The 13017-nt window shown below is 36.8% G+C and overlaps 1 protein-coding gene across 1 annotated transcript in view; it reads right to left on the reverse strand.

Annotated features, from left to right (window-relative positions):
- The window catches only part of LOC134815847 (uncharacterized), a 305237-nt gene extending 293295 nt beyond the window's left edge, over nucleotides 1-11942 (reverse strand). Inside the window, exons 1-4 of the mRNA XM_063824429.1 lie at nucleotides 11814-11942; nucleotides 3512-3556; nucleotides 1425-1564; nucleotides 871-1042 (exon numbers count right to left, since the gene is read on the reverse strand). Coding sequence (XP_063680499.1) covers nucleotides 871-1042; nucleotides 1425-1564; nucleotides 3512-3556; nucleotides 11814-11849 — 393 coding nt within the window. The 5' untranslated portion in view covers nucleotides 11850-11942. The remainder of the gene's footprint in view (nucleotides 1-870; nucleotides 1043-1424; nucleotides 1565-3511; nucleotides 3557-11813) is intronic.
- Between the last annotated feature and the right edge of the window lie 1075 nt (nucleotides 11943-13017).

Raw genomic sequence — 13017 nt, forward strand, 5'->3', positions numbered from 1 at the left:
TCCAGAATCAAATGTCATTCCGAATAAAAAATATCAAGGTTACCGAATTGAAATTGGTAATAATCAGTAAATGATTCATTCATAAAATTTTGCAATCCAATATTGACCTGTCAAATTATTTGATAATTTAGTGAGCTAAATGCATTTTGAAGCAAGAACATAACAATGTTTATTCGTTCCTTTTTACACTCTATGCAAGCACAGGAGGCCCCTCAAACACGATGCATGCATGAACCTACAAATTTGATTTACTTAAGCCAATAGCTTAATATTATAACATTTCAATTTTTATCTCTACACATATTGTAAAGATTAGTAAGCGTGTAACTTAAATTATATCAGAATTATAACATATTGTGAATTCAATAAAATAATTATCACTTTTGTATCCTTGTATCCTGTATCCTTGTTACACCACGGACGATTAATTGCTACACGGTTAATTTCATTATACACACTTAAGGCAACTTTGTACCCAATTAATCAAAATCAGAGACAAAATTTTCTGATCTCGCGCTCTGAATCTTATAACACGCCTATTAAAGTTGGAGACGTCTACGTCGTCACTTCCGCATGCATCGGTTCCCGTTATGGTCACCACGGTTACCACCACGGTCACCCTCACCACTCAGTTCATGACCACATATCTAAATTCCACTTTATAAGAAACATGCATCTCAGGTGAGAAATTCAAACTTAAACTCAACCAAATATCATGAGCAAATAACCCTTATAAACGAAATTCAAGTTCACGTTAGCAGAAAGAACAGTTTAGAGAACTCCAAAACTTAATGGAGGCCCACACTCCTTATATGGGCATCACGTGGGCCCACACTTATGGAAAGTAACACTGTATGATGTTGTTGGTACCTGTTCTAGTTTCTGATGGAAAGTAACACTGTAGCTGAGTGCCTCCTTGTGAGTGTTGAGTCTAGAAGTAAGTCCCTGCCACAGAGTGTCCAGCCTCTTGGTCGTTTCCCTGACTCTCTCTCCGTCTACATTACCCGCCTTAACCAGCTGTTCTGCTGTCTTCAACAGTTGACTGAGGAGTATTAAACAAGTCAGTATTACACAGTATCTTCACCGCAATTACAAGTATCTCAACCAGTCAATGATTTAAGAAACTGCTAGACGCTCTGATTCGATGAACGTTACAGTTGGAAATAGTTTGCGGTCACAATTCCCTTGATAGTTTACAAAACAGGTTTAGCTTAATAAGTAAGAACCTTTTGCTCTTTTGTAAGACACGAGCTAGAAGCGTCTGAAAGCAAGACGGGGGGGGGGGCTCCCAGCGAGACAGTAGTCTCTATATTGTATCTAATTAATCAAATTTTACCTTTTTAAATTTCACAGACAAAGTAAATGAATCGAGGTTGTAACTTTAAAGTAATAACGGAAACACAACACCACACAGAGGCCCTTACCTTGCAGTGGCGTAAGTCCGGAGAGCTCCAGCTTCCAGCTGCTCGTGATCTCTCAGAAGTAGAGCTGCTTCAAGATGAGACTTTCCAATCTCACACTTCTGACCAAACGCAGCGAGATGTGCCTCTATCTGCTGAGTAACCTGAGGGTCGAGGGAGAGAGGTGGTAAGTGGGGGTTGTGGGGGTGGACTAGAGGAGAAGTGGGGGTTGTGGGGGTAGACTAGAGGAGAAGTGGGGGTTTTGGGGGTATACTAGAGGAGAAGTGGGGGTTTTGGGGTAGACTAGAGGAGGAGTGGGGGTTTTGGGGTAGACTAGAGGAGAAGTGGGGGTTTTGGGGGTAGACTAGAGGAGAAGTGTGGGTTTTGGGGGTAGACTAGAGGAGAAGTGGGGGTTTTGGGGGTAAACTAGAGGAAAAGTGGGGGTTTTGGGGTAGACTAGAGGAGAAGTGGGGGTTGTGGGGGTAGACTAGAGGAGAAGTGTGGGTTTTGGGGGTAGACTAGAGGAGAAGTGGGGGTTTTGGGGGTAAACTAGAGGAAAAGTGGGGGTTTTGGGGTAGACTAGAGGAGAAGTGGGGGTTGTGGGGTAGACTAGAGGAGAAGTGGGGGTTTTGGGGGTAAACTACAGGAAAAGTGGGGGTTTTGGGGTAGACTAGAGGAGAAGTGGGGGTTTTGGGGGTATACTAGAGGAGAAGTGGGGGTTTTGGGGTAGACTAGAGGAGGAGTGGGGGTTTTGGGGTAGACTAGAGGAGAAGTGGGGGTTTTGGGGTAGACTAGAGGAGAAGTGGGGGTTTTGGGGGTAGACTAACGTACCTTGTTAGTAAAAGGAATGATCTAGATTAAACTGACGTACCTTGTTGGAAAAAGGAATGATCTAGATTAAACTAACGTACCTTGTTAGTAAAAGGAATGATCTAGATTGAACTAACGTACCTTGTTAGTAAAAGGAATGATCTAGATTAAACTGACGTACCTTGCTAGTAAAAGGAATGATCTAGATTAAACTAACGTACCTTGTTAGTAAAAGGAATGATCTAGATTAAATTAACGTACCTTGTTAGTAAAAGGAATGATCTAGATTAAACTAACGTACCTTGTTAGTAAAAGGAATGATCTAGATTAAACTAACGTACCTTGTTAGTAAAAGGAATGATCTAGATTAAACTGACGTACCTTGTTAGTAAAAGGAATGATCTAGATTAAACTAACGTACCTTGTTAGTAAAAGGAATGATCTAGATTAAACTGACGTACCTTGTTAGTAAAAGGAATGATCTAGGTTAAACTAACGTACCTTGCTAGTAAAAGGAATGATCTAGATTAAACTAATGTACCTTGTTAGTAAAAGGAATGATCTAGATTAAACTAATGTACCTTGTTAGTAAAAGGAATGATCTAGATTAAACTGACGTACCTTGTTGGAAAAAGGAATGATCTAGATTAAACTAACGTACCTTGTTAGTAAAAGGAATGATCTAAATTAAACTAACGTACCTTGTTAGTAAAAGGAATGATCTAGATTAAACTGACGTACCTTGCTAGTAAAAGGAATGATCTAGATTAAACTGACGTACCTTGCTAGTAAAAGGAATGATCTAGATTAAATTAACGTACCTTGTTAGTAAAAGGAATGATCTAGATTAAACTAACGTACCTTGTTAGTAAAAGGAATGATCTAGATTAAACTAACGTACCTTGTTAGTAAAAGGAATGATCTAGATTAAACTAACGTACCTTGTTAGTAAAAGGAATGATCTAGATTAAACTGACGTACCTTGTTAGTAAAAGGAATGATCTAGGTTAAACTAACGTACCTTGTTAGTAAAAGGAATGATCTAGATTAAACTAACGTACCTTGTTAGTAAAAGGAATGATCTAGATTAAACTAACGTACCTTGCTAGTAAAAGGAATGATCTAGATCAAACTAATGTACCTTGTTAGTAAAAGGAATGATCTAGATTAAACTAATGTACCTTGTTAGTAGAAGGAATGATCTAGATTAAACTAATGTACCTTGTTAGTAAAAGGAATGATCTAGATTGAACTGACGTACCTTGTTAGTAAAAGGAATGATCTAGATTAAACTAACGTACCTTGTTGGCTCCCTCCATGAAAATCACCTCCTTATCTCTCACTAACTGAAACGAACATTGTTAACTATTTATTCAGTACAACAATATTACAGTTCATTTTACAAAGTAGTAATAAACATTGTTAACTATTTATTCAGTACAACAATATTATAGTTCATTTTACAAATAGTAATAAACATTGTTAACTATTTATTCAGTACAACAATATTATAGTTCATTTTACAAAGTAGTAATAAACATTGTTAACTATTTATTCAGTACAACAATATTATAGTTCATTTTACAAAGTAGTAATAAACATTGTTAACTATTTATTCAGTACAACAATATTATAGTTCATTTTACAAAGTAGTAATAAACATTGTTAACTATTTATTCAGTACAACAATATTATAGTTCATTTTACAAAGTAGTAATAAACATTGTTAACTATTTATTCAGTACAACAATATTATAGTTCATTTTACAAATAGTAATAAGCATTGTTAACTATTTATTTAGTACAAAAATACTTAATATAGTTCATTTTACAAAGTAGTAATACATATCTTATTAATAACCTGCCACGTAAAGTTCTTGAATTAATGATTTACAACTAACTTATCCTCGAATCAGTGCACAACTATGTAAACTATGTGAACTGGGTGTTTCCAGTAAGTATAATGTGACCTAAGCTAACTGCACAGTCCGCACTGATAATGATCAGGTTGAAGTGTAAATATAGTGACACTGAGCCTTTAGAGTTTAGACACTGGTCACTCAGGAATAAGATGAGATACTGTCACAGTGACGTAGTACTCATGTTATATAATATATCCTGTGTGAAGTGGTAACAACTGCACTGTTGACATCTCACACGGAAACTACATGTTAGATAAAAGACAAACAATCAACTGATTGCACGTGTGCAGATCTCCTGTCAATCAAGCTAGTTCATGGCACGTTCTGTAGAGGTTGTGTATATTGTACAAAACAACATTTACGAGTTTGAAATCTATTCGTTTGTTTGTTTTCCACTTGTCTCACGCTGTTCAACTATGTGTTAATGTCATTTTAATAATAATCTCTATAACATATCTCTCTAAATATATATCTATGAACATTCAACTCAGGTTCAATTGTTAGTGCAGAATTGTAGACTTAGCGGAGATATAAAAGATTAACGTGGTAACTCGTACTCCGTTTTATAGATCTAGATTGTAGAGTACGCTATATAAATATTTACCACATACCACACTTTATTTTATCACAAACGACTAGTAATCTGAGTACCCGTCTAGAGATTTGGCTGCCGAACAAGAAACAGTCGGATATCAATTTATTTTCTTGTTTGTTAGACCAGAACCGAGTGGCAAACAGAAGAATTAAAATTATACTGAAAGGTTCTGGAATTTCTAACCGCTGGTTGCTAGATGTCAGAAAATTGTTTTATCTGCCATTGAACCATGTGATCCTGTGATGAGGACCCGGCAATACTCAATAGCCGTTGGATCACAAGCAGAAACTATTTGTCGAACTAGAGTACGCTGCCTGGACTCTAGTTCGACGCGTACCGAAGTTCGACAGGGGTGATATCTGGCGAAGTTGTCGAACTAAAGTACGTGTATCAAGATAACCAGTGTATATTATTAAACACTCTCAATGAAATAGGGATAGAGGCACTTACTTTCCAGGCCAGTAAGCCGATAAGTACACTAATCTTACATTCACCAGTTTTAAAACATTTCTTTTAACTCTATTTCCGTACACAGGGCTACTACTTAAAAGTAAATCTATTTATAGCTAATAAGGTCGTGCCTTGTCCACTGGGTGGTTAACTTTGTCACATAACCATATTGTCTTTATAGCTAATAAGGTCGTGCCTTGTCCACTGGGTGGTTAACTTTGTCACATAACCATATTGTCTTTATAGCTAATAAGGTCGTGCCTTGTCCACTGGGTGGTTAACTTTGTCACATAACCATATCTATTTATAGCTAATAAGGTCGTGCCTTGTCCACTGGGTTAACTTTGTCACATAACCATATTGTAAATCTATTTATAGCTAATAAGGTCGTGCCTTGTCCACTGGGTGGTTAACTTTGTCACATAACCATATTGTCTTTGTCAGCTGGAAATATATCGCTGGCCGGCAGCGAGATGTAAACTTTGTCACACTATAAATATGTGACAGAGTTAACATGGCCCGTTACTGCCGGCAGCGAGATGTAAACTTTGTCACACTATAAATATGTGACAGAGTTAACATGGCCCGTTGCTGCCGGCAGCGAGATGTAAACTTTGTCACACTATAAATATGTGACAGAGTTAACATGACCCCTTGCTGCCGGCAGCGAGATGTAAACTTTGTCACACTATAAATATGTGACAGAGTTAACATGGCCCGTTACTGCCGGCAGCGAGATGTAAACTTTGTCACACTATAAATATGTGACAGAGTTAACATGGCCCGTTACTGCCGGCAGCGAGATGTAAACTTTGTCACACTATAAATATGTGACAGAGTTAACATGACCCGTTACTGCCGGCAGCGAGATGTAAACTTTGTCACACTATAAATATGTGACAGAGTTAACATGGCCCGTTACTGCCGGCAGCGAGATGTAAACTTTGTCACACTATAAATATGTGACAGAGTTAACATGACCCCTTGCTGCCGGCAGCGAGATGTTAACTTTGTCACACTATAAATATGTGACAGAGTTAACATGGCCCGTTACTGCCGGCAGCGAGATGTAAACTTTGTCACACTAAAAATATGTGACAGAGTTAACATGACCCGTTACTGCCGGTAGCGAGATGTAAACTTTGTCACACTATAAATATGTGACAGAGTTAACATGACCCGTTACTGCCGGCAGCGAGATGTAAACTTTGTCACACTATAAATATGTGACAGAGTTAACATGGCCCGTTACTGCCGGCAGCGAGATGTAAACTTTGTCACACTATAAATATGTGACAGAGTTAACATGACCCGTTACTGCCGGCAGCGAGATGTAAACTTTGTCACACTATAAATATGTGATAGAGTTAACATGACCCGTTACTGCCGGCAGCGAGATGTAAACTTTGTCACACTATAAATATGTGACAGAGTTAACATGACCCCTTGCTGCCGGCAGCGAGATGTTAACTTTGTCACACTATAAATATGTGACAGAGTTAACATGGCCCGTTACTGCCGGCAGCGAGATGTAAACTTTGTCACACTATAAATATGTGACAGAGTTAACATGACCCGTTACTGCCGGCAGCGAGATGTAAACTTTGTCACACTATAAATATGTGACAGAGTTAACATGACCCGTTACTGCCGGCAGCGAGATGTAAACTTTGTCACACTATAAATATGTAACAGAGTTAACATGGCCCGTTACTGCCGGCAGCGAGATGTAAACTTTGTCACACTATAAATATGTGACAGAGTTAACATGACCCGTTACTGCCGGCAGCGAGATGTAAACTTTGTCACACTATAAATATGTGACAGAGTTAACATGACCCGTTACTGCCGGCAGCGAGATGTAAACTTTGTCACACTATAAATATGTGACAGAGTTAACATGACCCCTTGCTGCCGGCAGCGAGATGTTAACTTTGTCACACTATAAATATGTGACAGAGTTAACATGGCCCCTTGCTGCTATAATTAATAATTAGTAAAGTAACCACTAACTCTGCTACATGTGAGATCTAGTATAATGTATTTAATATGCTAATTTAATGTTACACTAGACTGCTCTTTAAACTACACAACTTTACACCTGATCATTACACACCCCTCTTAAGACAGAGAAGCATGCTCACTAGACTCACTACTACTCCAAGAGTGTGTATCACTAACAACTTACTGTGAGAGTTGTATGATCACACTAGTACTACATTATTTCACGAGCATGCTATATCAGCTTTTTGGCAGTTAGCCAAGCAATAAATGATGTTTTTAATAGAAGTAAACTGTGTTGTGTGTACACAGTTAGTGAACAGCTAGCAATACACTGGTTACAGTAGACTGAGGTGGATGACCTTACAAAGTACGTTTTTGTACTGATAAGCAATTAGCAGAGACAATGATGATGATTTACTCCAGATGATGATTGATATGTTTTACTGTTTGTAGTTGCACGGGGGGTTTGTGGTTATATAACTACATAATACGTGTTTTAACTATTAGCTAACTTGATAAAGTTGCCAAGCAACCACAAAACTCTAATTCACTGAACCGCCCAGAAAACTATAAATGTATTGGTAAACATAGGTCACATAGGCAGGTCAAGTGATGATATGTACACCACTAAAAGGCAGTAAAGTAAGGATTTCTATTTTCTGCAGTACATTGTGTGCAACTCATTGACTTGCGGTTCCCTTAGCTACTATATACACAGCTATGCTTTTCTGAAAACACTAACATATTATCGTAAAAATGAATTAAAGTATAGGATTTATACTGTAATTTAATTTTATAACGACTGGAATTCTTATTATAATTTGTCCAGGATATTAACTTGAAAGTAGGTAAATAGATCGAGATATAGTAAATGGTATATAGATATAGATATAGGAAATTACTCTGTATCCCCGTACATATTTGTAGACTGATAATCTCGTGTGAACAGTAAGTTTTCAATAGATATGTTGTTGAAAAGTCCCGTAGGTAATTACTGACCTAGTGTTAGTAACAAGTGTTGATAAGTTAATGAGTATTACAGCTGCTCAGGTACCACGTGACACTTGATGAAAAGCAGATAAATTGACGCAAGTTAGTTAGACACACAAGGTTCCTGTGTGTCTAACTTTATTAGATCATTTACTGGTGTAAGATGAAACACTGATTCTACACAATCACTAAGATAACTATAACGTACCGAACATCAACTAAAAGAGAGAGTAATTAATTAAGAGTCTAATTGAAGTACAATTAATTAAAAAGAAAACAAGGAGGAACTTGTACGTCTGCAATGTAGCGTGAGGAGAAAAGACAACTCTAACTAATACAGAGTGAGGTTGTGCAGGATTATAATAAGGGAGTGTAAGTTAAACCACTTACCTAGCTCAGACAATGCTGCTCACTCTGGTATAATATCATTAACTCTATCAGAAAGTACACAGTAAACAGTACAACAAGAGAAACAGCAGCCCCTATCAACCCTGGATACACATATATTTATGAAGGAGCATACAGTATACGTAACGTCTAATGGGTCATTATCGTATTTAGCTGGTGGGTACCTATTGGTTGTGACCAGATCAGCTGATGTAAAGCGAGCTGTGAATGGCTGGTTGGTGTCGGGCACCTTGTGCCTACATACCCTCCAAGGTGCTGCTTGCCCTCTTTGTTTGCCGCCCAAATCCACCCTTATTGTTGTTGAGTGCAGTATAAAGGTTCATTATTTGCATTGTCTCTAGTTTAGACAGACTGGTGACTGCTAGATAAGGTGGAGATGCACTGACCGATTATAATTGGGTCATTAAGGGCATGTTACAGACACTGAGATATTGTTAACTATAATTACAAATCAGGGAACTCAGCTTTTAACTAAAACTCTACAACTCTAATACATTTATTTACTGATTATCTAGTCGGGACTAGCTTTATCAGATTCAGTAAGTCTGAGGTAGTAACGTTTACCTGCTGTCTACTCAGGACAAATATTTAACAACATCTTTATTTTTGTATTCTAGGACAAAAAAAATGCGATTTTCAATACTTTTGTTTCTAATATGAGATCGCTGATATTATAAACAATGTTTACCAAGAAACTATAACTTACGTTGGTAATTAGTAAGTAGCTATTGTACGGGGGTGATGCAACGTCAATTAATGTCAATTAATGTCAATTAATGTCAATTAATGTCAATTAATGTCAATTAATGTCAATGTCAGTTTTGCAAAATTTTGGAATACTGACATTAATTGACACGATATTTTTCGACCAGAGATTATGTAGTTCTACCATATTTTTAGCACTTTAGAACGTTTATATCATCAATTTATGCACTACTATCACATATGGAAATGTGAAATGTGAAAAAAATTCAGATCATTAAACAATAAAACTAAAATAATACGGTTTTCCGAAATTTAATTTTCTTAAATGGGCGTGGCCATCCAAGGGTGTGGTTCTCAACATCATCAGAACTTAAAACCCACATTAAACAAAATGCCTTCGTGACATTTATATTTGAATAACGAATCTTAAACAGCTAACATTACTCCTTCATACTAAAAAAGCCGATTCTAGATATTTTACCTGTATAAGAAACCAATAAAATATGGGCGTGGCCAGTGGGGACCGAAGATGGAAGAGTTGGAAGCTGAAATTTTTTTTGTGGTCTTTGAACCTAAGGATCAACAGATAAGAACATACTCATAATTATTCAAGGACATTTTGTTTTTTTGAACCGGTCTAACTTACATAGACGTGAATATCTTGAATATTTATCGAATAATGATAATCTCAAATTTCAAGACGAATTAATGTCAATTAATGTCAATTAATGTCAATTAATGTCAATTAATGTCAATTAATGTCAATTAATGTCAATGTCAGTTTGGGGTTTTTATGGAATACTGACATTAATTGACGTTGCATCACCCCCTATTGTACTCCTAAAATCTCAGCTTAACTACAATCCTCTACAGTCAAAAGGTTTCTGTTAGTGCTTCGAGATTGACGACTAGAGATATTAGCGAGAATATCAAATAATATAATATTTCATATTTATAGGGCTTTCAAACACGTGTAACATTTCCTAACTACTAACTAAAACTCCTCACTGAAATATAAGCTGATTTAGAGAGTTAGAGATAACTTTATATTTCGTAAACTCTAGTAGCTGTCCTGAATATTCTATATATCACTTACTATATCTCTCAAAGTATCCCAGTTTTTGAACAGTTGGACAGCTTATTAACCTATCCTCTCCAGTAATTGAGCACATGTTACTATAAATAGATCTTAAGTAGCAGTGCTTATTATAGCAGAGTAAAAGGAAACTGTACAGTATACATTGTTTTTATATTTATATATATGTTTTTATATTTATATATATGTTTTTATATTTATATATGTTTATAAACATTAGTACAGACTACAGACACAGTGAGGGGACATTGTTTTCTCTTGAAGTGCACTTTATTAGGTAACAATAACATCATCATTCATCATGTAGGTAACAATAAAAACATCATGTAGGGAGGTAAGGTAATTTTAATTGTTCCAGTTCAACAGGCGGGAAGGCAAGAAATTAAGAAATAGTCTCAATTTAAACCCAATCATCAGTGCATAACGATGACGTAGCAAAACTCTGTACTCTAAATGTTATCTAACATTTTTTTGCTTGATGATTTTACAATTTTTGCATCTATCTATTTTTCCAGAAATAGCTTGCGTATAATATGCAGCAAGGGAACCGATAAAATATTTCATAATCAAGCAAAGACAGAAATTCGTATGCACAGGCTATGATCCTATGTACTTTATCATAGTTTCATGCAATTAAGAGTGAAAAGTTTAACTCTTTCTGTGGAGTTATGTAACAAGGCTAGGCGAAACAATGTCAGTTCAGACTTTGAGGCATCTTCCAGAGAACAACAACAACAACTATACACTTGGAACTGCAGTTTTAAATATTAATCTTAGTTCACGTTCTAACTAGAATAGCTTCCTGTCTAAAACGTGTCAGATAATGAGAGTTAAAACTGCTTGTTAAAATGTTACGGACCTTTCCATTTGCTTTAATCTTTGGTCCAAGATACTCAACATCAACCATGTTATCTACACTATCTAATCTCATTAATGAAACGGGAAAGCTTTGAAATTTATCAAGTAAACGTGATGGAACTAGAATAGGATTGAGACGGTACAAAATGTTGTAGTATTACAAAGCAATGTGCGATAATGAGCTCAACCCCCAACTTGACTCAAGGAGGTACTATAGTAGTATACTACAAAGAACCATCTAATTTACATGATTACAGCAAGGTGGGATTACTTAATTAACTAAATGTAGAGACGGTGGAGTCAGCGGTCACAAAGCTAGTGCTTATCATAACAATGATCTGAATTATTCATAGCTCAAGGCTGGTTAATCCATTAAAATATCTTACCTGAAACATCAGGGAAGAGCTGTTAATTGCGTGAGTTACATGGTTTATACATTTAACAGGACATGGTTTATTTCTTAATTGGTTACCGAAAATTAACTGCAATATAATTGTAATGTCACTGAAAAAGCTTGTCAGAACAGTAAACTGACCTGATGTCACTGAAAAAGCTTGTCAGAACAGTAAACTCACCTGATCAGTCATCCCTGATCTCATCTGATGGGTCATATTTTACAGTTGTCACGGAGTAAGTGTAAAGTTGGTAGAAAGGTCCATTGTTCAGTGTAGAAACATGTTTATATCACATACTGAAAATAAAAATTAGATAATAATAATCTACATTTTAGAATACAGTTCAAGTTCAAACTAAGGAAAAGTTATGTATGACTTAATCTTTAACAGTAGAAAAGTAGAACCACTAGTACGGGTAAATGCCTCACAGAATGGCCAAATTTGTAAATGTTTTTGTAACTAATTTTTTATAAAAGACTGGTAGATTTTGTGGATACCATATGAAACAAAAGTCTTCTGGCAACACTTCCTGTGGTGAAATCATTAACTAGGACCACATTTTCTGGCATAAATATGACTGTTTATGTAGAAATTTTGAGCACTGAAAAATTTGTTTTCAAATTTTTGAACTAAGTTTACATTTTGGTGAGAACTTCTGGCACCAGTATGACAGAAGATGTTCAAAGAATAGTATTCATCAAACAAAACGAACATTGTTCAATATAGGAAGAAAAAAATGCTAAAATGGCTACACGCCTCACAAAATGGCCAAAATATGCCTCACAAAATTTGTTTTCAAATTTTTGAACTAAGTTTGCATTTTGGTGAGAACTTCTGGCACCAGTATGACAGAAGATGTTGCCCCACGAAAAACCTCACCGAACCTCCACGCGGTGTGGGGTGGGTGGCTCGAACGGGAGGTGCATGGGTGTTTCTAACCTATGCAAAGGAAGGGACTAGCCATCTCTACAACAAGGAAAGGCTCTAATAGCCTCTACTAACCTTAGAACCGCAGCATAACCGCTTTTCCCACAGGCAAATAACACCTTCCGCAGGAAACTAACACGCTCACAGGCCCCACATGACGTGTAACCCCAGGATTTGGTTTTGGAACAGACACTGAAAACAACGATAGAGGAGCGGTCTACACGCTCACAGGCTACCATGTCTCGTGTAACCCCAGGATTAGACACGTTCACATGCTACCATGTCTCGTGTAACCCCAGTATTTGGTTTTGGATCGGGCACTCAAAACAACGATAGAGGAGCGGTCTACACGCTCACAGGCTACCATGTCTCGTGTAACCCCAGGATTTGACAAGTTCACAGGCTACCATGTCTCGTGTAACCTTAGGATTTAAACACGCTCACAGGCTACCACGCC

This window comes from Bolinopsis microptera, chromosome 5, assembly GCF_026151205.1.
Source record: "Bolinopsis microptera isolate Bmic1 chromosome 5, MBARI_Bmic_1.0, whole genome shotgun sequence".
NCBI lineage: Eukaryota > Metazoa > Ctenophora > Tentaculata > Lobata > Bolinopsidae > Bolinopsis > Bolinopsis microptera.